Raw genomic sequence first — 27,971 nt, 5'->3', positions numbered from 1 at the left:
GAATTATGTGATAAGTCTGTGGCCTGGCTTCAGGGGCCAGGAAATCACCAACCTTGAATCTGGAATAGTGTGATCCCAGAATTCAAGTGCCCCTGGACATGTGACAAGCAAACCAAAACCCTCTCTAAAGGAAGAAGCCATCTTAGGTCTGAAAATACCTCAGTAAACAATTTTTTCAAATACAATTTCCAGCATAAAGTAGAAAAATAATGAGGTACCTGAGGAGACCAATGAGGGAGAACCAACAGAAATCAGGCAACAGAAACACACTCACAGGGATTCCAGTATTGGAATTATCACAGACTGAACACAGGCAAAGTTCTAGAACCCACGCCCCAGTAGCCAGTAATTCTGGCTATTTGAATTCTGAACTCTCTCTCTAATCCATCCTCATTCATGCCTGCCTTGCTACAATCCCCTTTGTATCTGCCTTCACCACTGTCTCCAGCGGTTATCTTCTTAGAAAACCAATCTGACCATCTCTCAGCTCTGTGTTTAACAGCATTCATGGCCCTTCCAACCTAAACTGCCCTTTCCAGCCTCATCACCTAAGACCCCACGCCACAATCTCTAGTCACACAGCACGACTTCCCTGGGAGCATTCTCCCTCTGCCTCGAATGTCCTCTTCTCCTGAATCATCCTGAAAGATGCCCTCTCATCCTTCAAAGTCCAATTTAATTCTCTCCTTTGAAGCCTTTCTGAAGTCGTAACTCCAAAGCTCACAGCTTTGCATGTACTTCTACTAAGTACAGACACACTGTGTTACAATTATTTGTTTGTAAGAGTCAAGTACATTGTTAACTTCCTGAGGTTAAGGTCTATCTTGTTCACCTAGAGATCCTGAACAGCACCTGGCTGAGTGAGTGCTGAACAAATATTGATGAAAGAAGGAAAGAGTATTCTTAATAATAGGTGCTACAGATAGTTGTAGACTGAATTGCGTTCCCCCCCAAATCATGTTGAAGCTCTGATCCCTAATGTCAGTGTGTTTGGAGATAGGGTAATTAAGGTTAAATGAGGTCATCAGGGTGGGGCCCTAATCCAATAGGTGCCCTTATAAAAAGAGGAAGAGGCACCAGAGAGCTCCCTCCGTATGCACTGAGAAAAGGTCATGTGAGGACACAGTAAGAAGGTGGCTGTCTGCAAGCCAGAAAGAGAGGCCTTGCCAGAAACTGGCTCTGTTGGTGCCTTGAACTTGGACTTCTACCCTCCAGAACTATGAGAAAATAAATGTCTGTCGTTTAGGCCTCCCACTCTGTGGTCTTCTGTTATGGTCCAAGCTGCCTCACACATAGACCATATCGGGGATTTCAAACATGTATAAATACACATCTTTAGTGACGGTAAGAATTTGACTCAAACTGACAAGGTAGGAAACAGGCACAACGCCATCGGGAAATGGCTTTTTAAAAAGTTTTATTTCAAGAACTTTGTTTTTTCTGGTATTTCAAAAAAAAAGGTGGGTCAAAGTACAAAAAAAAGTCAGTTGAATAACAGCATGGGTTTAGAAATCACAGCAGCAGAAGCAATGTACAGACGGCACAGACAAAACAATCCAAGGTATGCAATTCTTGTTCAGGTTCTTTGCTTATTTTGTGTTTTTTCCCTCCTGTACAAAATACACCAAAGCATGCCATGAGACCAGAAAAAGAAAGGAGTTTAACAAATGGTTACAAGAAATAGACTCTGTACAAGAGGAGATAATGCTTCTTCCCAGTCCCCCCACCCCCCATTTCCTCTCTTCTTGCTCTGCTTTAGGTTAAATTATTCTGAAGACAGTTCACCTCCAAGTCGGCCTGGTCACCTTTGCCACCCTCGAGCTTGGGCGACATGGAGTTCTGGATGTTAAATGACTCCTCCTCTTTCAGACAGGACTTGAGAACTTCCTGGATTTTGTGGGGAGCACTAGATTCATCCTGGAAGATAAAATAAGGTGACGGAGGGGTGCGAAGGAGACAACAGGTACAGGGACCAAGTAATAATCCTAGGCTTTTCAATCTGGGTTAAAGAAGAACTGAAAAAAGGAAGACAGCTCTGAGACTTGAATGAACCAGTGACTCACTAGCAGCTACTTTTTAGGTATAAAATCCTTAAAAACACTGGCCAGATATAGATGAAAACTTGACAGATAATTGGATTACAAATACCTTTAATGTAGGCCAGTCAGAGGCTTTCTCTCTGGTAGAGGTTAGGGAGAAAACTGCCCCAGGCCCCTGTAAAGCCTCACCTGTTGGTGAGCTCGGCTTGGACTGCCTGGCCCCTCTTCCCAGAGGTCTTGCTCAGGGAACATGACTTGTCGGTGCATTCAGTCCTGTTCAGGTGCAAAGCAGCTCCTGGCAAAGCTAGGTCCCCTCTCCCCACAGCAAATAGAGGCTATAGATGTGTGAACCTCTCTCCATCAGAAGTTTCTCTACCCAGAGATGCTAGCTTCGAAGATGTCCCCTCCGTCCGAGCCTGGAGAAGTCCAGCTGCTGAATGGCTGCCATCATCTGCATTAGATAGTGTTTGTGCTGCTGCTTCACAGCCCACCTCTGACGTGAGCCCGTGCTGTCCTGCCTTTCCTTGTGTGTTGCCTGCGGCTGTGACAAGCTCCTGAGCCTGATCTGAATTTGCTTGTTGCAGGTTTTCAGGAATCCCATACCGGCACAGTCCTCACTTTGCACTCGGAGAACCCATACGGCAGCTCCTGCCTCCCCTACTCCTTTCCTTCAGGACCACCTGAGGGGGTTTATGCAGCGCGATTTAGTGGGCCTCAATTCTTTCTCAGCTGCCCCAAATAGCTCCTGTAAGTGCTCAGAACTCTGTTGATCAAATAGGTGGGGTAGCTCCCCTGGGCAGGTTCATGGGTGGCAAGAAGGGTAATGTCCTGGTCTGACCAGTTAGCCTAGGCCTTTTGTAATTTAACCACTTCCAAAACTCAAGGTACTCAACATGCATAAGGACCAGGCATTCTTCACAAAACTGCATGAGCTGTTGTCCAGGCTGTCTGCTACTGAGTTTGACCCATAATGGTACCAGGTCAGGGGAGTGACTGGTTGGAAAGTAGGGAAAGGCTCCAGGCCTGTGTAGAACACTGTTGGCGTTCAAACGTACTGTGCATATAGGAATCACCGTCACCTGCTCCCTGCCTCACTTAGCACTTTTCCAGACCAGCTTGAATAGAGTGATTTAATAGAGTTTCAAAGACCTCAGGAGTGATTTACAGACAACAGTGGAACGCATGTTCCCCATTTTCAGTGAGACAAGCACAGGAGGAAATGAACCTTCAGTGCCGAGGCGGATTTCAGGCAAGGCAGCTGCACCAGCACCCACGGGGGCTGGACATTTTCCACCACTGCTTGGAAAGGTTTAGAAAAAATTTTTCAATGCCAGAAACATATACATGCTGAGTGGAAAGATCACCCTGATGTATTAAGTATATGTGCATGTGCATGCACACACACACATTTATGCAGAGGGAAGGAGGAGGAGGCAGAACTTCTGTACTGTTTGGGAGCAGACACTGGGCATGGAAGCATGAGAACTGGGCCATGAGAGACCCAGGGTGGAACGGACTTGGAATCACAGGAAAACCTGGAATACGACAGGATGGCCTATGTTTACCTCGCCTCTTGCAAGGATGGAACTCACTTTCATGTTTTTCAAGATAACTGACCCCTCCCTGCCCCGGCTCCCACCCCAGTGCACTCCCTGGGGCCAAGTGGATTTAGTGAGTCCTTATAGATCTGGGCATCAAAGCTGTGCTGCCGTGATGGGCGGGGGGACCCAGATTACACCTGGTCTCTTTAGGGCCTGTGGGCTTTGGACAGATGAGAAAGCTGCCTTCTGGGCCAATGGGTGGGAGAAGTATATCCTAAAAATAGGGAACACAGGTATCCAGGTAACACTATCAGACAAGTTAAGTGCCTCCAAGAAGAACAGGTGAGGGAGCATCTAGACCAAGACGGAGCTACCCTAGCCCAAGCGCTCCCCCGGAGCCCCATCCTGTTAAGCCGAGGGCTGCTGAATCCCTCAGCGGAAGGCCCTCTGGTTTAGGGGAAGTCCCTCATCAAGAGGGAACTGGACCTCCCTCTGGCGGAAGTCTGGGAACAATTCTGGCATTCCACCCAGCCATGTGGGCATCCGTTAGCCAGGGGTTCAGGCCTGGGCTCCTACTGGTCCAGATACAAACCTCCATGGCGTTGGGGTGGGGGGCACTGTCGGTGCTTTACCAAGTACAAGGAAGAAACATGGAAGATTGGGAAATTAGAAAGATGTAAATGGGGAGGATGGGGGTGCAAAGCACAAAGGGCCAGGAAGGTCTGTCAGATCTCTGGAGGACCAAGTTACAGCCACAGCACTCCCCTGACAGCACAGCTGTGAAAACCAGTAGGGCCACTCTTGGTGCTTGGGCAGGTGATTTCAGCCATGCTGTGCAGCTGGAGGACGTCCAGCTTCCTACACACTAGAAGTTCCTCCCGGAAAACTGCTAACCTCCACAGCAGAGGCTTAGGAGTCGAGGACTTTTCCTTTTCCTCCTGATGCTCCTTTCCAAGGCTGGCTCTCAGCTACAAGGACACACATGCACTGAGCCACCGGCTCACCTGCCCCGTGGCCCCTCACCAGTCCAGAGGGCCCCGGCCAGGAGCAGCACAAGGCGATGCACGCAGCAGGGGAAAGGGACGTGCCCCCGACACAGAACCCGGCCACGGACCCTGCCCCCGCCAGACCCAGAGCAGCACGCTTTCTTTTGTTTGAAATGTTTTCAGAGTATGGCTTGTAGAGATTATTGGAACTCTGAAGGAAAATGACCTGCTCAGTCTACTTTACTCATATAAAAGAAATCACTCCTCTATTATGATACATAAAACTCTCTACAATTTTAGGAGACACCAAAACCAACAAGGAGATGAAGGGCGAGGGATGGGGAGAGACTAACGGAGCAGGCTTGACTCAAGAGTCCTCATTTCAGCTTCCAGCCCACCTGGAGGTTTCCTCACTTTTGCCTGCTGCTAGCACCACTGTGCAGGCTGAAGTAAGGGACAGGGCTCCACTGCATATAAAGCGGTAACTGTCTTAACTATCAACGCCACCAGATCTTGACAGTGACGAAGTGTGACTTCCAGGCTTGTGGCGGGAATTAGAGGTGAACCTTGTAGAAAACCCACCTGCTGGACAGGAGTGTCCCTCCTCACACACTCAGAGCTTTGGCAGAGAGGACAGGATGCCCTTTGGGGCATAAGCTGAGGGAAGGATGCCAGGTGGAGACGGCCCTCAAGATCCAAGAGGAGCTGGAGGGCACCATTTCACTGTGGGATGCCCCGTGTGCTACCCAGACAACCACACGGCCCTTTCCAGGCAGAGTCCACCGTGCCTGACCACTCTGCTCCGTTCCGTTCTTGTTTTGCCATATTCTGAACTCAAGGCTGGTGGCAGCTTTCATGGACAAATGCCTTGCTTCCACAAAGCTGGGTCGGCCAAGAAGCACAAGAAACCTTTGTATTGGCTCATGCGACCAAGGCCCCCAAGAGGAGTTACTTCCTCCTGCTGCCTTTGTGAAGAGGATGGGTAGACATGCCTAGGGAGTCAGAAACGCATGCATCGGGAGCTTTGCTAAGGACACTTGCACTCCGTGGACAACGAACATCTGCCTGTAGGCACCACCGTACAGGTCAGACCTGCTGCCCAACACGTATAAGATGGCAGACCAGACAGTGGAGCCCACAGACCCCGTGGCAGGCGGGCCAGCGCTCACTAGCAGTCAGTCCCTAAGTGACAACGAGATGCTGATCACTGCAAGGGGCTGGGTAAGGTAGGTATTGGTGTACTGAGTTGAGTAAGGCTCACACTACATCCTTGTGGGTTGATTAATATGATTATCAATCTTAAAGTTTATAGGACACCTTGTTTTCTTGGTTATAATGTCCATCTTGAGGCATACCAAGTAAAATATTATCTGTTCTTTCTCTACTTTTTATATCAAAGACTTGAAAATAATTATCCTAAATTAGCCTCTCTTTCATTTCTTATTGAAATTGACCCTTTTGCTCCTCCTCTACCAGGCCAAGTTCTTCTTTTCTGGGGTTTGATGAACAAGGTCTCATGTACCATTATTCTCTCCTTCCCCTTCTGGGGCTACCCTTTCCCCATTTATGAAAAGAAAACAGTGGTTAGATCTGTGCTGTCCAATATGGTAGCACTAGCCACATTCCAGGAGCTCTGAAGCCTTGGTAGCTGGTGGCTGCTGTAGTGGACAGTGCAGATACACACATTTCTACCTCACAGAACGTCCCACTGCACAGCACTGGCCTAGACTGTTAAGGCCCCTGTAAGCTCACAGACTGTATGGTCCATTATTTCAAAGAACTTCTTCAAAATTTCCTCTTAACTCTTGAAAAGTCTTAGTTTCACTCCTTTATCTGTGTAATGGTGCATTTACCTGCAGGTTTGAAGCCTGCATCATATGCAGAATTCTTGGGTTTGGATATGATATGATTTGGGGCTTCAATAGCTTCTGTCTTATTTCTGAAATTCTGACAGTATCCAGTATTTGACTCGTTAGTCTGGTCCAGGTGACACACTAGGCCAGGGTCTTTAGCAAATGGTAGATTAAGACCTTTTATTGGGTTTCAACTGATACCTGTGAGCCCATCTTCCTAAGAACAGATTTACCCCTAGACTTATGGTTCCACCAGTGCCTGTGCTCACTTCAGCCCTAACCAGTGTATAGAAGCCTGCTCAGTTTTAGGGTCCTCAGTGTCAAAGACACTGTTCTTCCAGGCATCCCAGAGGTTTTTCCACTCATCCCAAAGAGCAACCACCATTTGCTCAATGATCAGCAGGAAATTCCCTAGCAATGAAAGCAGAGCCTTTCTCCTTGATATAGAAAATAGAAAGACAAAAATCAGACTTCTAAACCTAGATGAAGCTAAAAATCATGAGTCATCCTAGAAACAGATCTTCAGCACTTTGTATAACTTTGCTTGTCAAGGAAGTGATACACCATCAAGCTCTTATTCCTACTCTCACTGCCCCAACTGACTGCGCTATCCCGATCCTCCGAGCCCTGAGGAGCGGCTCTACGCTCTGAAGTAGACCAAAGGCGTGGGCAGTGGCTGAAGCATGCATAAGGGCAGATGTGAAGAAGACAAGTTACCTGACAGATAACGTTATCATAGTGGGCCAAGGCACAGGCATGGGGGGAGGAGGTACAGGGAGTGTCGCTAAATTTCCTTACATTTGGGTGAGAGCCCTCGGCAATGGTGGAGAGGGAGAAGTTATCGTTGTGCAGCTCAGACGGGGTCCGGAATTTGCTGGTTGGGACAGAAAAGAGAAGGGCAAATGTAAGTGAAACGATCATTGTGAAATCTGAGACGCTCTGGGGGTCAAGTACTGTGTCTCACCAAATGCCACCAACCATCGTAAGACGCACCACCATCTGATGTACCACTGAGAAAAAAACCACCACTTAAATCAAGATCCAATACTTTCTTATTACCTAGAGCTTTTATACATACTTTAAGTAGCTCATTTAGACTTTAGATAAAGAACTGATAACGATATGAACAGCTATGACCACGTTTGTGCAGTCAGACAATTACAACTGCACCATGACTGCCATCTGGCCAACAGTGACTGTAAGGTGCCTGCAATTGTCAGACACAATCCAGTTTCAGACATGTTAATATGTGGGAAAAAAATGTGTCTTAGAATCAGTAAACTGCAGCAGTATCTGCAGTGCACTGGGTACATGTAGTGTTTTCAGAGCAGTAACCAGGCTGGGAAAGAAAGAAGGCATACAGAGGGGAATGAGGGAGCCAGCATTTGAGCTGAGCGGGTGTGGGAGCCATGCTTTGTGCAAAACACATAACCAGTTACAGGAGGAAGGCCTAGAATGGGGCCCTGTCCTGGGCCTCAGCTCTTGCTTCTACACTCCCCTGGTAGCTGCTCCTTCCCTCCCATCCTCATCAGCAGCTGCCCTGATAGGTGGTCCCAGGTCCCATTCTCACTCTGACCCTCCCCTCACCCCCCCCCCCACGGCCCCTTGGTGTCAGTGTGTGGAGCCAAGGGCCTTGGTTTGGGATCACATGTGCAGATACAGCTCTGCCTCAACGCACAGGCACAATGGAGAGGCCCCTGCAGCCCCACGGTGGTTTGCTGAAAAGCTGCAGAGAGCTGCCGGCATCTGCACATCCCACGAGTTTACCCAGCAAGGGAGCAACAGATGGCGTTTTGTCCTTTTCCCAGGACCCAGGGCAAGTCCTTCAGTCACATTCTCTGAGGGGACTCTTGGGTCAGGGGGAGGGGATTAATGGGACAACAAGTTGAAAGGGGGGTGGGGGCAGTTCTGCATAAATTGTCTCTTGTGCCCCAAGGAAGCTGACTCCAGTCTCCTTTTGTGACTCCTATGACACTTCAGAAGGTTCTCTGCTTAGTGATGAGAGTGATTCTCTCGTAGTGTGTAAGGTCACATTTGTGTGTTCAAGGCACAGACTTCAAGGGTAAATGCATGTTGATTCCCACATGCAGTCACTCCTCTGCTAAGGGAAGAGCTGAAATGAGGCTCCATGTCCCCATAGGGCCCTTAAAGTCCACAGCAGAGGAAGTTAGGTCTGGGCCCCTCTGCCCCCCACATCCTACTTAGGGGAGGGAAAGAGGACTTCCGTGAGTTCCTTACACTTCTGTCTGGACAAAAGGTTGACAAGTTTGAAAGCAACACACTGCAGCACTAAATACCCTTTCACTGAGGAGGAGCTGGTACCGAGTGACAGCAGATCTGAGGGAGCTGGAGTCACTTCACACTGATTTGTGAGCGAAATCCTCACACTGGCCACTGGCTGCCAAAGACACGGGGAGCAGCTGCAGTCAGGTAGGGGCCAGGGACTGGGTACAGTAACTCACTTGGGGGCCAGAGTCGGGAGCTGCTCTACTCCAGCTGCTTTTCTTTTAAGCGCCCTCTGGCTGGGGTGTGGGGCGTGGGGCACGTTGTCGGACAGCTGAGTGTGCCACGGGGCTCAGCCTCTGCTGCAGTTCCGGCACATTCTCTGTAGGAATGAGTAAGCTTGGGGGAATCTTTGGTATGAAAAACACAACTGGGGATGGCGAGCAGGTGCCAGAAACCCTCACGACCGCATCCCTGGATCAGGTGGGGCGGGGCTGGCGGACGGAGACTCACTTGGTCCTGCGCAGCTTGGTGTTCTCCGTCTTGAGCAGATAGAGCTTCTTGGCGAAGAACACCGTCATCATGAAGAGCAGGAGCAGCACGAGGGCGGCGGAGCCGACAGCCACGCACATCACCTGGAAGTCGGTGATGATGGACTCGCAGCGCATCCCCTTGTGCCAGATGTAGTCCTGCGTGTTGCACCTGCAGCAGCGACAGGGTGAGACTGAGGCGATGGGCGGGCTGGCAGCTGTGACCACAGCGAGGGTCTGACCCCTAACCTCAGGACTTTGCTCTGCGGCCTGTCCCCATGACCGGCTAGAGGAGCTGTGGTGCCCCTGCCTGTGCAAACCTATGGCTGCTATTCCTGCCTCCTCTTTACAACCACACTCTGATGGGGGCTGGGCACAGATGAAGTAACCAGGGCCCTGGGAAACTGAGCAAACTGGTCATTCACACGACTGTGAAGTGACCAAGGAGGGAAGGGAACCCTGGTTGCCACCTCGCAGCTGCAGTGAGAACAATCATGGGATTCTCTGACCGCCTCCCCCCTCTCAGCCCCGACCCTGGGCTCTGGTGAAAAAAAAAGATGAGAAACAAGATCATTAGGAGCTCTGGCTACAGAGTAGTAGGGTCTGCCCTTCACATGAAGACCTATCTTGTTGCTCTGCAGTTCCGTCTAGCTCACGTGCCTAACCAGACGCTGACAAATAAGGAAGCGACAGACAAGGACAAGCACAAAGATAGATGGATTTTCTCCTTCTACCTCTGCAGCCCCTAAAGTTCTGCCCCTCAGGCTTCCTGTCCTATTACCATGAGAACTGCCATGAAAGCATAGTGAGAATCAACCTCTGGGTGGGTTTCAGTCCTTTTGTTGAGTGACTTTCTCCTGCCCTTGGGGACATTCCCAGGCTCCAACTCTTCCAATGACATTGCTGTTTCCATGGGAACCAGACTGCTTCAAAGAGGAAAGATGTGGAAGGATACAGAAACAGGCAAAGGAGGGAGGACGTGAACCTCAGGATGAATGACAGATAAGAGAAAGGGGTCCAGAAATAGGAAAATTATGCATCAGAGAATTAGCTACTCCACACCTATAACAGGGTGGGGAGATGTGGCTGGCAGGGAATTCTCTCTTTTCCAACTGCCCCTCTGTAGTTGTGGGAAGCCATCTGTTGGAGGATGTGGGAAAAGGGGAGCCTTCTAACTGACTGTTCTAGAGGCAAGTTCTGCCACAGCTCTGCTCATTTCCCTGCTCAGGGTGACAGAGACAAAAGCATGCTGCAGTCTGCGACCAAGGGCTCAGCAGCCTCTTGTGAGTGGAATGCAAAACAGTTTCCAAGCCAGGGTTGGGCCTGGGTGTACCCGCCAGAGGAGGAATCTCTGGTAGGGAGGCCCAGTGTGATCCTGGGATGCAAACTGCACGAGGGGGGGCTGGAGTGAACTTGTGGAGAAGCCCTTCTGAGGCAGGACCTACTGGAGGATTCATGCTCAGCAAAGGCATGCTGCTTAGTGAGGACAGGCTTACCCTTCCACTTGGTAATCCCCTGAGAGTTCCAGGAGGTTCTGGGAACTGCTCTAGCTCTCCAGAGGCAGCCAGGGCCCCAGACTGCATTCTCTGATGGGGAACTTATTCTGATGATGAAAATTCAGGCCTCCAATAGGATGAAAGATAATGATATTGCACAGGGATTCCATAGCTCCCAGACTAAAATCATTACTATAGTACCCCAACTAGAGTTTGTGGAGCAAAATCACAGGTTTCCCCATATTTCTAGCAACTCTTAACCCACCAGCAACGTCTTAATGCCATAATTTCTTGATCATAGTTCCTCTTTTTGGCAATAGCTGGACAACTCCAACCAGAACTGTGTGGACACATCCTAAATGAGTGCCCCAATGTCACAATCTTTTATAGGAAAAAACTTCATAGGGAGGCACTGGAACTCAAGCTTTAATGCCAAAAGCCCAGCATTCATGCTTTCTATATGTTATTCTTTCTATCAGAACATTAAGACCTACAGAATTTGAATTCTTCACATACCTCCAGAAAGACAATGAAAAAGAAACATGAGGATTGACACTTAAAAAAGAGATGCAGATTCCGGAAACACTCCTCATAGGACCGATGGAAATCTGAGGACTCCAGGCCACTTTCAGGGCCTGAAAAGGATGGAGACAAGCAAACCACCCAGATTACCCCTGACTTGTGCTTCCTTCTCACTGTGAGGGCACGTGTATGGGGGTAATTACTGATGAGGTGTGGGATGGTGGCTACAGACAACGTCCTTACACTCTGACATTAAACTCTCTGGGTCTTTAAAACATACTGGACTGGGTATCCCCAAGAAGACGACAATCCAGGTATAAGAAGGGAAAGAGCTGCCACCACAGTTAAGAACCCCCACCACATCTGCTATGCCAGGAAAGACTCTCCCCTTAACTTGACCTTTTTGACTGGCTGCTCCCTGCGTCTTGCTCCCAGTGAGAAGGTCCTCACTCTGACTTTACCTTCCCTGTAAAGAGGCAGGCCCTCCTCCTGCCACTCATATGGCTCAGAGGGAGTGATCAGCAATTATCTTTCCTCCCAGGATGTGCATCTTCTGCTAGTATAGCCAGAACTCGCCAACGAGAACTTGCCCTCAAGCCAGCAAATGCCTCCTCCAAAACGCTTAGTGGAGTCCCTTTATGTTGCCTTTACAGTTTGCTGGTTTGGTAAAGGACACAACACTCAGAGGAAATGTCATTTCTGAGGAACCTCTACCAGTGATGAGATCACAGGAAGCATATATAAGATGTAATTCTGTAGATTTACTGTGACCATCTCTTGACCTGGGACTCCTGTGAATGCACAATCTCTGGGAAGCTGTGCTTGTCACAGTCCCCTCTCTGCTGAGTCTGCCTCTTGTGTGCTCATCAGTTCTCTGACCAGCCCCTGGGCACTGGCCCATCACACTCTTACCTGCAGAAGGCCCCTATGTTCTCCACCAGGTAGCACTGGCCGCCATTGTGACAGTAGCTCGGGAAGAGGTCGCACACTGACCGGCAGGAGCCATTATGTCGCACAAAGCCACTGCGGCACTCAGTGCCATTCTCGCTTGGGGCCAGGTCCCTGCCTGGCTCTCCTGGACGCGGCCGGAGGGCGATGCTGCCGCCTGGCACTATCCCCAGAGTATGCTGTGGAGGGACAGCATGCCACCGACTGGTGGGCTGGCCTGTCCCAGGCCCCAGACCAGGATTCTCAGTGGGCATGAGAAGGTCATTTTCATCTTCCAGGTCTCCGCCTCCCACTGCATCCTTGTCATCCTCCTCTTCCTCCTCCTCTTCCTCCAAGTCATCATAGAAGGATGTGGTGGGGTAGAAATCAGATTCATCAAAGGGGGTGAAGTCATCGTATAAGTCTAGCAGGCTCCAGGAAGGGGTCTCCCCCCCAGTATCCGGGTGGTGCTCTGAGGTTCCTGGTGAACCAGGGAAGCTCCCCAGGTCGGCGCCACGGCCCTCACCATCCAGTCCTTCAAAGTAATCGATGTCAATTATATCTGACGCTGGATGGGGCTCCAGTGTGCCCTGAAAGGGGTACGTGGGCTCTGGCCCATTAGCGTCAGGTGTGCTGCCTCCTAGGTTCAGCCAAACCTCCAAGGGGCTCTCCTTGGGGAGTTCAGGGCCTGGGCTCAGCTTGTCGCCAGGGGTGGGGGAGGGCGTTTCGCTGGCCCCTGTAGCCTCAGGGGTGGCGGTGGACGTCGATGACTGCCCGAGGGCCTCGTCGGGAGCCGGAAGGGTGGCTGGAAGGGCCTGGGTGTCGCCGCTGCCGGCCTCTGCGGTCACTCCGCCCTGGCTTGGGCTTTCAGCTTCCAGCCAGGCCGTGCCCGTCACCGCCGCGGACGCCTCCAACGCCTCCTCTGGCCCGACCTTAGGGCCCACAAAGGCCTGCTCGCCGCTGGGCGCAGTCCACGAGGTCTCATCTTCCTCAGCTTTTGATGGGTCGGTCTTCTCCCGCGTGTCGTTGGCACGCGGCTCCCAAGCTAGCACGCTCTTCACGCGCTCGCCGGCGTCGACGTCGTTGCCCACCTCACGCGCTGTGGGCAGGAGAGAGAGGGGTGGGGCGTCAGGGCGGCGCGCATACCGGGGCCTTGGGCCGCGCCTCGCCCCCGCCTCAGCTGCTCTCCCAGACCCCCGCCAACCCTAAGCCTCTGCTTCAAGCTTTCTCAAGGCCACGCCCCATCTTTAAGCCCCACCCCACAAGCAGGGGAAGACTTGGGCCCAACGTTTCCCCGCTCAGGCCCCGCCCCCAAGAGTCAGACCCCGCCCCCAACACGACTCGCAGTCTAACCAGGGCAGTCCCCAACTCCAGCGCCTGGCACGAGTCTTACCCTGGGGGCTCCTCTCCACCTCCAGGCCCCACCCAGAAGTCGCACCCCTAGGGTCCCGCCCCACCCTAGACTCCGCCCCGAACTCGCATCCTTGAGCCCCTCATTACTCCCAGGTCCCGCCCTTAAGTCTCACCCTCAGGCCCCGCCCACCAGGCCCCTCCCCCTGCCACCACCTCGGTCCGCACACTCGGGTCGCGGCCGCCCCCATCACTCGACCTCCCCAGTGTTCACCACCTCCTCCTGCGCCCCTTCCCCTGCCCGGGCGGCAGGCAAGGTGCTGCCCCGCCCCCTTGCCACATCTCCCGTACTCTGCCAGTACCCGAAGCCGGCGGGACCCTGGCCCGGGGTGGAGTGCGAGAGCCCCTGGGGTCCAGGTCTCAGTCGGTACCTACCCGGCGCGGCCCCGGAGGCGAGGACCAGCGTGGCTCCCAGAAGCAGCAGCAGCGGCGGCGGCCCCCAGCCCTGGCCTCCGCCCCCCGCTTGGCCCATGGCGCGGCGCCCCGACCGCTGTCCGCGGTCTGCCCAGCTGGCTGCGCCCTCGGCTCGGCGGCCGCCGCGCCTCCCGCCCGTGCTGCAGCCGTCTCAGCCCACGATGGGCAGCGCGAGAAGCCGCATGCCGCCGCCGCCGTCCGCCGCTGTCCCCGGCGCGCCGCGCCTCCCCGCCTCCCGCGCCGCCGCTGCCGCGCTCAGCGCCGCCCCAACCCCGCCCGCCGCGCCCGCCCTGCCGCACGTAGCTCTGACGCCGGCCCTGCTCAGTCCGCCTGTCCGGGCGGACAGATAGACCCCTGGGTCGGAATGCGGAGACAAACGGACGTGGAGTAGCGCAGGGGTAGGCGCATAGCGCCGCGCGTGGCGTTAGCCGACAGGTGCACTGGCGGGAGACCTGCGGGGCGGGGCCTCTGTCCCGCCCTCTCCGTGGAGGGCTGGCACGGGCCCCCAGCCTGCGAGGAACCCACCCGCCACGCCGCGAGCACTGAGGCGGGGGCCCAGACACCCGCAAGCTCGGGGCGGGGCTCGGGAGAGCCGCAGGGGGCGGAAGCCCGAGCCCGCGCTGTGGCAATGAGCCGAACCCAGAGCGAACGGAGCCTCTCGGATTTCTGCGCCAACCCTGTGTTCGGGGCGGAGAAGGGTCTCCGAGAGTTTTCCGAGTCCCAGCGCGAGGGCGGGGCGGGGCGGGCGCTGGCAGCGCCAGGCAAGGGGGCGAAGTCGACCTCCCAGACTCTAATCGGATCAGACCTAATCCGTTCGCAGCCAAAGCCCAGACCTCTCACAGCCAGGCCCGCCCGAACGCATGCCGGGGGCAGGGGGCAAGACCTTCCTGGGACTGCGGCTACCCTGCCTGCCTTCTTGCCTCTTCAGGGCAGCCTGGGAAGTGGCCTTTACCCCGCTCTTACCACCTCCCCAGGTTACATCGCTCCGCTTGTGTCCTGGGATACCAAAGCTCAAGTTGCTGGGCAGTCCCAAGCGGCCTAGATCACAGCCTAGGGACACGTGGACGCCATGCCAAGCGTTATAGTATGTCTGCGGACTCTGACAAAGCTAACTGCAGTCCAGAACCACTCATCCTCGAATCCCTGCTTGGTAGGGGAGTTGCAGCCTAGTCATCTAGTCCATCCATCAAACCGACCTCTACCTCTTGATCTGCTATTAACCCAAATGACATTCAGGGTCACTGCCTGAGATGTGGCAACACTGGTATTTGAGAGGCTCCCATTTCTGACATTAGAAAACCACAGTAAGTGACCAAGATGGAGATTCTCCTAATCTCTCTCTAGTACATGTCTCTGGATGGGGTTGCCTTGGTTCAAAGCCTGTTTCTCTCACTGGAACTAGTTTTGCTGCAGTCTCTTTGCTTGACCTGGTGGTTTCCTCCCTCCAGGTCTGCCTGGCAAACTCCTTAACCCAGACAGCTCAGCTGTCACCTTCCCTTACCTGAAGTCTTGTCAGCTTGCCTCAAGTAGTTAGACATTTAGGCCCTGATCTCAATTACTCTGTCTACAGTAATTCCCCACTGGACTGCAAGACACTTGAGTGCACAGCGCCAGCCACAAAGGGAAGCTCCCTAAGGTGGGTAGGAGGCATGAATGAATGAATGGCAACCATCTTACCCCAACCCCAGAACCTTGGGTCTGGACCTTCCTGCAAATAGACTTGCTGAGGCTCTTTCCGTGGCTTCATTGCCTCTGGGGACAGTAACTACCAGTGTGAAATACAACCTTTTTCGAGAAGAGGGCCAGGCAGGGCTTTGCACCTGTTTGCCATAGGGGCACTAACGCACCCTCCAACACCATCTCTGCTTTCCTGCAGCTTACCTTTGCATTTTTTTTTTTTTTTGCCTCCTATAAGTCTCTATGTATTGCTCTGCTCTGTCTCCATAACTCTTGGGTGATGGCTGTCAGAGTGGAGGATCTTGGTGGACATGTCTACCTCCCACTTCCTGAGGCCAGTCTGTGTGGGAAGGAAGTCTCACAGGTGGGTCCTTTGATGCCTGGAGCATGGCAATCACTCCCATGTAATTTCACAAGGTCTGGATGCGGGCCCTTTCCCCACCCCTCTGGTAAAACTCTACCTACTCCAGTTTGTTTCTCATTTTAATATATTTTAAAACATTTAAATATATTCTTTTAAATTTAACTTTTGAATTAAGTAAAACAAGCATATGGTATAAAGTAAAATTTGAAATATCGATTTCCTCAATGACCTTCATCCCTTCCCTGCAACAGATTCTGTTACCACTTTCTTCATTTGGGGATTTTAAATCAACTGTTGTCATTCAGTTTCATTCTGATCCTCTCTAGCAGATCTCACCAGCAGTATGAGGACTGAGCACAGCGCACCTAGTTAGGTGACACCTCCACAAGACGGATAGCAGAAGCGGTGTGGTGTGTGACTGAAGAGCAGGACTTGGCATCAGATCTGGGTGACCTTGGAGGAGCTGGTAACCTGTCTCATGTATATGAAAGTGGTAACCATAGAGTGTCAAGTGTATGTGGTATTTTTTCCTGGGCACAAGGGCTAGGGTAGACTAAAGAAGATACAGAAGATGTAGAACTGGAAAGTGAAAGAAAGGGAAATTGACCTCTATCATGAGCTTACAACCATATTCACACATTCAAGCTCATGCCATTTGGGCATCAGGGATGCTTTGAGGCAATGGCTGCTGCATGCCTCTGAGGTTCCCACTGGGTTTGGCAGTACCAAGGAAGGCAAAAGGTCTGTTGCCATGGCTACAGCCTGCCACCCTGGGCATAGAAAGTCCCTGGCTTTGCCAGGGGGCTGCCATCCAGGCCAAGAGCTGCTCCTGTTGCTGTGGCTGGGGGCATACTTCAGTCTGAATAGGAAGCAGCACAGTTCCTCGCTGTAAGTCCTCATAAGCAACCACTAGCCTTCTTCTGAGTTTTGTTTTCCTTGTGTTCTAACTTGTCTTATTCTTCACTACCATACTATGAGTATCTTACTGGTCATTTTACACACTTGCAAATGGACAGAGATCGTTGCTAATGAAGTGGCAAGGTTGGGACTTGAACTAAGATCTTAATTTCAAAACTTTTCATTTTAAAATGGAGGCTTTTCATTCTTGCTTTAATTCAGAAGAATCAGGATCAGAGGTAGGGCCTCACTTGGCAGAATGGAAGCCATCTCTCCCCCCAGCCCCCTACTTCCACCTGGGCATTTGCGAGTTTATGCTATGATCTCCTAACAGGATAGAACATGGCAGTAAGGCCAGATTCATGCCCTCCACCAGTCAGAAAGGGACATCTAGCATGGCCTCCCTCTCGCCAGTGTGCTCAATAGACACCTGCAGGGAATGGGCCCTCTTGCACCACTGCCAGGAAGGAAGAGCCAGGGGACAGGGTCCTGAGTTCTTTGCGCTGACCACCACCTCTTGGCTACATGGAACTCTAGATTAATCATTGCACAAATGCGCTCTCATCCTAGAAGAAATTACAATCTGGAGGACATTACATCTTGCTTGGGGAGTGGGTCTGTTACAAAATTAGGAAGGCTCCTAAACTTCATTACCCCAAAGCCAACCCAGTCAGCTGGGAGAAAGCCACACAGCACAAAGCAACAGAGCCTCAGATGTGGAGTAACCAGGCTTGTCTGCAGAAGATTTCTGCCGCCTCGGAGGCAACTTAAGTGCTTCTCAGGAGCCCCATAGGTACCGCAGAACATGCAGACTGGAATGAGGAATGCGTTAACTTTGATGGCCATGGGAAATCCATCAGTGTCAGGGCAAAACTAGCCACAAAAATCAGCATATGCAAAGGGCTGTTAACCTCCAAGAATCCTGCTATTTCCTAAGCCCTTTGGGAACACCTGATAGTGAGGGTACCCTAGGTGGGGGACTGCCACAGAACTAGAGTGTGAGGCCTTTTCCTTCATGTCTCAGCTGCTGACAGTGATGATCATTGTACTGTATTAAGGAATGGTGATTTTGCTGAGGCCTGCAAGGGCTGTACCCGAAGGGTAGGTCGTGTTAAGATGACTGTCAGAAACCAGTCACCTGGCTGATCTCCATGGGTTTTGAAGGGTCTGGAAAGGCCTCTGGGGGCAGAAAGGAGTAAAAATGGCTTCTCTTCTGCCAAGCAGGCCAGGAGCAAGAAGACAAGGGACCACACAAGGCCCTCTTTCCTTGGGGTCCCATAAGAGTTGGAACAGGGATGGGCAGTCCAAGAGAGAAGTAGCTATAATTAGTTTCAGAACCTTTGTTTCAGTCGATTCATACAACTCTCTCTCCCTCTCCTCCTCTAGTCACCCTTTGGTATGGCAGTCTTGTCTCAGTTCGGTTTCAAGTTCAGGATCAAAGATGTTTCCTAATGACAAGAGTAGTGGAAAGCCTAAAAGCCCATGGCCTGGTGTGCCCCACTCTACAAAAATGTAAGTGGCCTGGAGTGTAGGGGCCTTACCTACCTTATTCCTAATTATGACTTTAGTGCCTCCAAGTTCTAGTGCCCGGCACACAGTAGGCTCTCAAATGTTTACTCGACTCCTGGGCTGACAGGATGAACTGTCAGGAAGTGTGGGCTCCTTACTCTGCCATATAAGCCTCCTAACCAGCAGTTCTCTAAGGGTGGCTGGTGACTAGCTGCATCAGGATCCCCTGGCAACCTGCTTAAAGGGCAAAATTCCAAAACTCACCCCAGACCTGCTACATCAGAAGCTCTGAGGGTAGAACCCAGAAGCTTTTATGTTAACAAACTTGCAGGGGATCCTGATCTGCACTGAAGCTGGAAAGCTGCTGTTCTTAATCACATCTGGGGGAATTATTCAGTATTAATCGGAGAGTAAGGATCTGAGGAACCTGTGGAAAACTGGTTAACTGTATATGTCCTGGTGTGCTCTAAAAAGAATTCACACTTGAGTTTATAAACAAAGCTTCAGTTAGCCTGGATCAAGGATTAACTTCCTTCATCACCGTTAGAGAAGTGTCAGAATCTGGTGAGACCCAGCTGGCTCCAGCACTCTTTACTAGAGGGAAGGGTTGGAACAGGTCAGAAAGCAAAGCACAATCAGCTGACACACTTCCATGAGGAGCCAAGTGTTCACCTTCCGGCAAACAGAATCCACTTCTTTCGCTTCACTCGGTTCACAATCATCTTGAAAGCACTGGCTTCTGTTTTCTGCACAGGGCCTGCACCTGTGGGTGCTCAAAGGCTGTCCGTAAGAGTGCATCAAAGTTCACAGAATCAATGTGTCCTTGAAACCTGCCTCCAACTTGGGGCTAAACCACATCCCAACAAACATTCTCTAGTGCACCCAGCAGAACCATTCCTCTCTTGGAGGTGTCAGATGTTGGCCACCCTTTCTGGGGAACTTCCACTCACTTTCTTCACTTTGAGCATGGGAATAAACAGTGAGCAAAGCACATTCAAGCCTTATATTTCTTAAGCCTCATGAAGGTGGTAAGTCAGGAAATCCCCCAAGTCACTCAACTGGTGACCAAGACCAGGTGAGGCTGAATATTTAGGCTCTTCATAGGACACATGAAGAAACTGGCGTATGAATACAGAGAATGGGACTGGAATCCAGAAATGATGTTCCATTTATTCACTGAAAAAGAGGGAGACAGGCCTTCTCGATCAGTTTCCTCCAATCTCCCCAAACTCCCTCCCTTCACTTTCTAAAATAACACACTGAGAAACACATTTGTACAAAAACCACATATTATTCCCCCCTCACAAAATCGGGTGGCTGTATTACAGGAACAAAACCAGATCAAAGACACGAAAAGAGTCACCACTTATACTGAAACATAACAGTGTTAAGAATTCAGGTATTCTGTAGAATTATTACCAGCATAGTAAAAATATTTCCACCTGGATCTTTTAAATTTGAAAGTGATCACATTAAAGACCTGAGGTTACAAGAGACCACAGTATGAACCAGAATTCCATTTTCCTTCTAAGACCTCAGTGGAAAAGGTAAGTATTTGGAATGAGTTTCCTTTGGGAAAGACTGGTAGGAAAATAGGGAAAACCCTGGCCATTGTTGAAAGGCACTGGGGTCTCTCTGGAGTCAAAAGCAATGGAATTAAACTTCAGTAGGAACAAGCTCATTTCCACTCCAAGAGTCCAGAATGAACACACCAAAGGAACAAGGTCTCCTTGGTTCCAGTACTCTGATGGTGACCAGGGCCACCTGGTTAGAGGTAACACCTGAGGGTTTGAAAGGCAAATCCTAATTGTGGTTTAATTTTTTTGCTTTCTGATATTAAGGAAAAAAGTTCTAAGGTGTTTTTACAAACACCTTCCCACACCCTCATATGTAAAGCTTTATAGAATATACAGAAAAAGATACCCAAAGATGTTCCATTTTGCATCCTAAATGAAACTGCCACTTGAGAATGTGAAGAGGCCAGGTGCTTTGGAAATCAAGCTCTACCAAAAACACCCTTTCCCCACCTATGGAAGGATAAACGGGAGGGAAGAAGGACAAGAAGAGGAAACCAACAACTCTCAAGTCACTCATCAGCAGGGGAAGAAATGGGCTCATATTAAGGCATTTTTGTGGCTCATCCTCTGGAATGGCATTCCACTCTCCCAGCCTGAGCACCACACCCTCAAAGCATGACGCTCTGAATGCCAAGTGAGTTCCTTGGTACCCACAGCATCTCCTTCACAACCCTGTGATAGATGGAATGTGAGCTCTCAGACAGGGAAGGGAGAAGGTATGAGAAGCTGTTGATCTTGCCTCACTTCTCCAATCCCACCTCAAACCTAAAGTACCATTTCACTGAATTCCACTCACCCTGGCTACTGCAAGAGGTAGTTTGGGGACTTGTAGCCCCAGCCATCCTAACCAAGTTCCATGAGCTAAAATGCGTATCAGCACTAACTACTTATTTTTTTTTTCTTTTTGAAGATTTTTTTAAAGAGGGAGAAAAAAAGAATGCATACAAAGCAGTGAATAGTGGGCTAGATTCATTGGGTGGCCATTGTCCTAGACTCCTAAAACTTTCCTGGCTAGTCTAAGGAATGCCTCCCCAAATCACAGCTCTCAAAGCTCACACTGCCCTCAGAAAAACAAAAAACCCACCCCCCAATCCAACAAACCATCTGCATAGAAAACCAGAACCAGTGGGCCCGGGGAAGAGTGGGGCTGTCCTAATGCTTGTGCTCTCCCCCACTGTGTACTAAAGAGGGATGTTCTACCGGGCAGGCTGGAGGCTCTCAAAGTCCTCACCAGGGATAAAATCAGTGGGGTCCCTTTCCCCAACTCTTTTAATTCTGGTGCATCTATATGTGGCAGAAATTCATGAAACTTCACCATCAGCACCATTCTTAGCTCAGATAAGCAGAAATAAGGTCACTTATAATGCCTTAAGGTTTGTCCCCTCTGGCTATCCCCTCTGCCCATCACCATTTTTTGGTTCCTATTAACTTAGGATGCTCTCCTTTAAAGCAATAATGACCAAAAAAAAAAAAAAAGATAATAATTATAAAGCATTATCCATAGAAGCATAAGACAAAGCAAAGGAAAAAAAAAAAAACCCTTTTCGCAGGAGAGCAGAAATGATAAAGACATAAACTACTAATGTTGATAGGACCTGCAGATAAACTGTCAGTATACCCCACACCAGGATAGGGAGACGCTGGTTATTTTTAGGACAACCAGGGCACATGTCACCACAGGCTCCCCACTGAGTGCTGGTGGAGGACCTAATACAAGACGTGTCAGAGGACGGAGAGGGGTGGCAAGAGGAATGGGGAAATATGGGATGCGTGCTTGGGGCTGCAACAAGAAAAATCCTGAAAGAAACCCAAGGAAGCTGAGGAACACAAGTCTTGTCATCCCCACTCCAGCTGGCGGCACTGGGCGTGGACGCTGCCTGCACCTTCCAGGCTAGGGCGCAGCCGAGGCTGGTGGGCCTGAAGCGGGCGGCGGAGGGACTCCATCTGCAGGTGGTGGCGGTGGCTGCTGCTGCGGTAGAGGGGGATCTGCAAACACATCCAAGAGCAACTCATCATTGCTGGAAACACAGGGGCTTGGGTAAGAGCCCATTCAGACAAAAAAGACACAGAAGTTTCTCTATGGCCTGTGAGGCATGGCTGCCACCGTGGTTTAAGTGGGGCAGGTCACTTCTCACACAGCTTCCCCTGACCTACGTGGCTGGGGGAGCCACAAGTGTCTGAATCAGCCCCACCCTCCTTCAAGGCCCACCTCTTCCAAGAATCACTCCAGACCTTTTCAGAACTTATGTTATATTTTGATTTTATTGTATTTGTAGCTCTCTCTGCTAATTTTATTTCTTCAGTTAAATGATAAGCTCCTTCCTGGGCAAGTTCTGGGTCTTCCTTTCTTTCTCTCATAGTGCCTAGCCTAGCTGGGCACAAAATAGATTATCAAAAACCTCTTGCTGATTAACTGTCTCCACCTGGGTCAGAGAGCTTCACTCGGGCAGCTGCTGACAAGTTGGACAGTCCTGGGAGGCCCTACAGCTCCTGAACTGCATGCCATCCTTGGGTTTTTGGCCAAAACTAGGTCAGATCCTGAAGGGAACAATTACTATGAGTGTCTGGGGCTCTTTCCTATTTCAACTGTAGCTGCTTTAGTGTACAAAGGAACCCGAGAGATAATTTAATCCAGGGTTTCTTAAACTTTCTAGATTTTGCCAGAAATAAAAACATATGAAACAAATTAATTAAAGTGCCTTGCTTACCAGTCAATTTACCCAACCTTCTCCCAGGGGCTTTCCACCAAACTGCTACGGCTCTTCAAAGCATTTTGAAGCCCACTGATCTAATCCCTTGTGTCATCTTTCAGTGGAGAAAACTAAGGCCTGAAGAGGGGAAGCAACTCGCCTGATGAAGCCTGCCCAGTACCCTGGAGCCACATCAGCAGCTCAGAATTCCTGAAACACTCCTCTATGGCAGGAAGTGGTGGGGAGCACCCGTCAGGATGGAGTCCTGCACACAAACCATGGGTTATCAGCAGGCCATGACAGTGGTAAAGACCAATGACACTAACTGCCATGGGGATAACAAACTGGTCAACCCTCCTGGTCAGCCAGCACATTTGTATATTGCCTGTAAGGCAGCAAGGCAAGGATTTTCTCACCAAGGAAAAGACATACCCACTAGAATACGGCCTCTGATCACTGACTCGGCAGACTATTTTTTCTATTGTCATGATCCTATACTGACCCAGTTCAACTGCTCTCTTTCTTCTACTTTGTCCTTGCCCCTGGCGGTCCAGTGAAAAAAGAGACGTGCCTTTGTCCACAGCATCTGTCTCCTGGCTGCAGAAAATCTCCAAGTACTACAGTGCACTCAAGTCACTTCACAGCCTCATGGAACTTTTGGTAAGTCCTATAATACTATCCACTTGTTCATTTCTTATTTTCCCAACTAGAGCTCCTGGAGGCCAGGAATTCCTATGCGTCCTAGTTCTGTGTACTGTGAACAGGACCAAATGCCTTGTCACATACATGACTTATAAATGGACCTAGGATTACAGATGTGGCTAGGGTACCTGGCCACTATTGACTACATTTTGGGATCATTATGCTCCTGGTCTACAGCAGGAAAGGGCAGGCCAGGCTCTGAAGCAACCCTCTGCAGGTGTGGGCTGCAGCAGAGCAAGGGCTCCACAGCAGAAACTTGGCTTCACACCACTGGACGGACACTGCTCGGCGGCACCTGTGCCTTCTCCACTCAGCCTAAGACCTCGCAGTCCTTCTCAACACGGCCCCTGAACACTCTTTCCTCAGTCTAAGCAATGTATCAGAGTGGCTGCAAGAAACTTCTTTGTTATTCCTGCCCTAAACCGGTTCCTATTTTCTTTATACCTATCACTTTTAAACGCTGTATGCATAAAAGGCTCCTGTAAGGAAAATAATTACTCTATAGTTAAATAAATAAATAACAGCTCTGTAGGTCTACCAGGATTCAATCAGACAGACTTAAACAGGTGTGGGAGCGTTGTCTTCGGCATCCCCACAGACCCTGATGTCAAGGGTGGATGCCACTAAAGGCTATGGCACATGAGCCTGAATGACTGGGAGCGCTTTTCATTCATCACCTGGGTACCTGCCCATCAGGGGTGCTAGAGAGCACTGGCCAAAAACCAGTCTTTTGGAGCACACTGTCCCAGGTCTTAACTGTCCATGGACCTGTCAAATCCCAGAGAGAACAAAAAGCCCTCTTTCCTTGTCTACAGCCCTCCCTGAAAGACCCTGGGGTGATGCATTCCCCACCTCGCTACTTACACATGCCGTTAGGTGCCGTGAGGGGTAGCCGGGGTCCTAAGATGTTTCCTGGGATTGGAGGCATACCAGGAGGGGTAGGACCACTCCCAGGGGGGTGGATGTTGGCTGCAACGGTGGGAATCATGCGACCTGGCAAGGGCTGCCCAGGCATCATGGAAGCGGGGCCTGGTATCTGACCTGTAGAAGGAGAGTTAAAGTACTAAGGTAAGTGTACTCACTGCCCAGACTGCTAAATACAAATACCTAACCCTCCAAAGGATGTGAAACACCAACAGAGCAATAATCTATAATAATCTCTCTGTCTTTTAATTTGGGGGATGGGGGCAGAGGGACAATAAAGCAGGTCTGTGGAGTGAATGACTACCCTAAACCCTGGTACAGGCAGGGAGCTGTAAGAAGAAATTACCAAAAAAGCATTCTAAAAGAAAGCATTCATTCCAGTTAGTTTTGGTGAACAATGGATTGTCATATATATTCCTGAGGACACAAAATGCCAAGAACAGATCACAGGGAATGGAGAGGAGGACTTTTAACAGCAAGTCAGTGCACACAGTTCAGGGACTGTAGCTCAGTCCAGATCGAGCTTCACACACAGGCTATGTGGGAAGGTATGCCTGAAAGTCACTACTATGAGATCACCATTAAAAAGGAATTCTAACTGGGATCCTCAAGTCTTGTTCACCAAAAAATCTCTCCTTTTCTTCTCCACCATGAACCACTGGTCTTGGAGAACCATGGTTGGGGGTTACACACAGGAGATAGACAACTTCTTTAGCTCTCTCTATTGCTTTGAAACAAATGACAGGAGACACTAGATATAAAAAAGGAAAAACACCTCCTTCATTAAGTTTCATACTGAACCTTTAGAACTTTCAGCAAACTTTTTCTGTAAAGAGCCAGAAAGTAATAAGTATTTGGACTTTGCAGGCCACATGGTCTCTGTCACAACAATTCAACTTTGCTCTTGTAGCATGAGAGAGTATATAACAAACAGGTGTGGCTGTGCCCCAATAAATCTTTATGGACTCTGAAATGTGAATTTCACATAATTTTCATGTGACATAGTCTTCTTTTGAGTTGTCCTCAGTCATTCAAATCGCAAAAACCATTCTGAGCCTATGGCTCCTACAAAAACAGGAGATAGGCCAGATTTGGTTGTAGTTAGTCAATCTTGCCTTAGACATGATGGTGGATATTTATTAGTTCTTGAACTAGTGGTCTCACTGATGGGCTTGGTTTTAAAGAGCTATACACGAAGGAGAATAGTTTAATGCGCACAAACTAAGGCTAAAGCTATATATAAGAGCTTATTATACTCTCTACACAATAAAGACAGAGAATCCATGTAGTTTTTTTCTCTTTCTTTTTTTAATCTAGTGATTTTACCATCCATGTAAGGTCAACTGTATGAAACTGAATACAGGCTTCTAGGTATAGTCCTGAAACAACCTGAAATAAGACGGCTTGAGGTCCAGTCCTGGAAAATTTGGGAGATGGGACTAGCTGATAGCTAACTGGCAATTAAAGTATAGAGAACAGTATTGGAGATAACTCAAGTAAGGAATTCTGACAGGGCTTAGAAAAAAGTCCATCTTAAAGAAAGATACACAAAGCTTCCAGCCTCACACCATTTACTTCCAATGTCTGTTCCCTGACGCAGCACTCAAAAGAGAGAGGAGCCTTTCACTACAGAGTGTCCACGAATAGAATTCTACGAGACACAGGAGTCAGGAAGAGAGGTGGACCACTGTCTTTGGGGCCTATTTTTTAAAGCATAGTACATCAACATTATGTCCTAGAATAAACAGGACAGCAAGTTTTGGGCCCTCTGGCCCAACTTTCTGTGCTCTATAACACCATTGTGCAAAAGCATAGCAGAGAAGCCCTGAGGCCCACCTGCTGGTGGACAACTTGGTCAAATTGCCTCAGAGGAAGCAAGAGCAGGCGCTGGACTGACATCACCCTTACACCAACTGAGCATCAGTTATTAAAAGCTGCTGGATGCCTGTGCCACAGGGCTGGGATGGATCCAGGCAGTGCTGAAGAGCCTTCCATGTAGGGAATGACACAGGCACAAAAGAAACAACTGGCAAGTACATTCTAAGCCATACAAAGGATGAGCACACATAATGGGGTGGCAGGCAGATCAAGGGAGAGCTATGGAAGGAGCAAGTAAAAGAAGCTGACACCTTCTGGTTAACCAAGACCAACATGTGAATGACTTGAAGTTTTGGGTAACGTGTAAATAAACTGAAGGAGAAGAATTAAGAATAGGATGACAGCAGACTGTCCTAAGCACAAGGCTCAGCCTGAGTTACACAACCATAAAATATGAATGTTGGCCCGCTACTCCACTGACATGCAGCATCTTCAGACTCACCACTTGCTCTGAGGTAACCACACCCACTTATTATTTACCATCCACCTTTCACTGAGGAGTAACAGGTTCAAAAGGTTAAAAAAAAAAAAAAAAAGGTTACAAAGCCAAATTGTTCATGCTTGGTTTGTCTGACAGAAATCAAAGCAAAGGGGGCCGATGAGTCATTCACAGAAAGCAGGGCGGGGGCCTTGGCCCATAAGGCTACAGGGGGCTGGGGGAAAGGTTCTGGAGAAGCGAGGAACATGGGACAGATTTCCTGTGTGGTGGAGAGCTTTCAGAAGGGATGCAGATGAACCTGAGCCTAGAGCAAAGGAAAAAAGCTTTTGCAGAGGAGGAGGGCCAGCATGAGGTCACAAAGAGGAGAAGAGTTGGGAACAGCACCCTCCAGGCATCCTGCTGGCGGGAGACAGAGCACGGAGGAGGAGTGGGGGTAGGGCTGAGAAGGCGAAAGAACTCAGGTATGGCATCTGACTGGCCTATGACGTGCAGGTGGGATGACGTGAAGAGGGCTGGGGAGGACTTTTGCTTTGGGAATGGGAGATGTGGGATTGGCACCACAGTGGAACCCTGAGAGATGGCATGAAGGGAAGGTACAGAACTCTCAAAGTTTCCTATGGGCAGGAAGGAGCACGCAGACAGCCTTATTATTCGAGGAATTGGAGCCAGTCCTCTGAAGTTGTTAAAGAGCCACTTTTGTTTTTCAGGAGACACTCTCCCAGTTCCCTTCCCACCACACTTCCCTGCTTAGGCCATTACTAAACATAATGCTTTGTTTCCCACTCTCTGAGTCTCTACTAGTGCTTCTCAATGGTATTCCAAGTGGTGTGACTGGGAGAGAGGAGACACTTTTTTTTGTTGGAGGCAGGAGGCTGAGTTTGAAGTCCAGACCTACGGAATTCCATCCAAGTGGAGAAGAAGGAATACCTTTAGTGGACTCGCTGTGATGAACGGAAGCCATATACTACAACAGGTAACATGGCCTGTGTCCATCAATGTGCCCAGACTGCTGCCTTCTACCAAGTTCAACCTGGACAAGAGGCCTTGACCAGTTAGGAAGGACATTCTGCCAGCCCTTCTCAGGTCTCTCTCTCTCAAGAAGAGTGACAGGAGAGCACTGAAGAATGCCTCTACAAAAATGCCAGAGCAAGCCCTGAGTACAGAGAAAGAAAGAGGGAAGAGCACACACCAAGTGTGCTCACGTAAGTGACAGGAAACACAACTGTTCAGTACCAACCACTTCTTGTTTTCAGCACTATGACAGAATTTTATACTTTGATGTCTAGAGCAAGGCACGGGTTGCCCCAAATCCTGGCTGAACAGTCGGCATCTCAGTCAGTGAGCCACCCAATACCATCCTCCACAGGGAAAGT

At 49.9% G+C, this 27,971-nt stretch overlaps 2 protein-coding genes across 3 annotated transcripts in view; both read right to left on the bottom strand.

Moving 5' to 3' along the window:
- Positions 1-1,400: 1,400 nt before the first annotated feature.
- On the bottom strand, positions 1,401-14,156 carry CSPG5 (chondroitin sulfate proteoglycan 5). The gene is made up of 5 exons (XM_031470213.2): positions 13,903-14,156; positions 12,103-13,216; positions 9,156-9,344; positions 7,218-7,293; positions 1,401-1,917 (listed from the first exon to the last, which is right to left on the bottom strand). The coding sequence occupies exons 1-5, from the start codon at positions 13,997-13,999 to the stop codon at positions 1,756-1,758; spliced, it is 1,638 nt and encodes a 545-aa protein (XP_031326073.1). The 5' UTR covers positions 14,000-14,156; the 3' UTR covers positions 1,401-1,755.
- Positions 14,157-19,538: 5,382 nt separating this feature from the next.
- Positions 19,539-27,971, bottom strand: part of SMARCC1 (SWI/SNF related, matrix associated, actin dependent regulator of chromatin subfamily c member 1) — a 136,881-nt gene continuing 128,448 nt past the window's right edge. For both annotated transcript variants that reach the window (XM_064496598.1, XM_031470214.2), the window contains exons 27-28: positions 24,222-24,398; positions 19,539-21,951 (exon numbers count right to left, since the gene is read on the bottom strand). In XM_064496598.1, the coding sequence (XP_064352668.1) occupies positions 21,857-21,951; positions 24,222-24,398 (272 nt within the window). In that variant the 3' untranslated portion in view covers positions 19,539-21,856. The remainder of the gene's footprint in view (positions 21,952-24,221; positions 24,399-27,971) is intronic.

This window comes from Camelus dromedarius, chromosome 17 (assembly GCF_036321535.1).
Source record: "Camelus dromedarius isolate mCamDro1 chromosome 17, mCamDro1.pat, whole genome shotgun sequence".
Lineage (NCBI taxonomy): Eukaryota > Metazoa > Chordata > Mammalia > Artiodactyla > Camelidae > Camelus > Camelus dromedarius.
This window is presented reverse-complemented; position numbering and strand designations above follow the sequence as displayed.

Bases quoted from the DNA above. Each gene is read 5' to 3' on its own strand.
- CSPG5 (XM_031470213.2), bottom strand. From the start codon at position 13,999: ATGGGCCAAGCGGGGGGCGGAGGCCAGGGCTGGGGGCCGCCGCCGCTG. The intron at 9,345-12,102 runs GTAAGAGTGTGA...TCGCTGCTGCAG, and splicing joins AACATAGGGGCCTTCTGCAG to GTGCAACACGCAGGACTACA. The intron at 1,918-7,217 runs GTAAGGAAATTT...TTTATCTTCCAG, and splicing joins CCGAGGGCTCTCACCCAAAT to GATGAATCTAGTGCTCCCCA.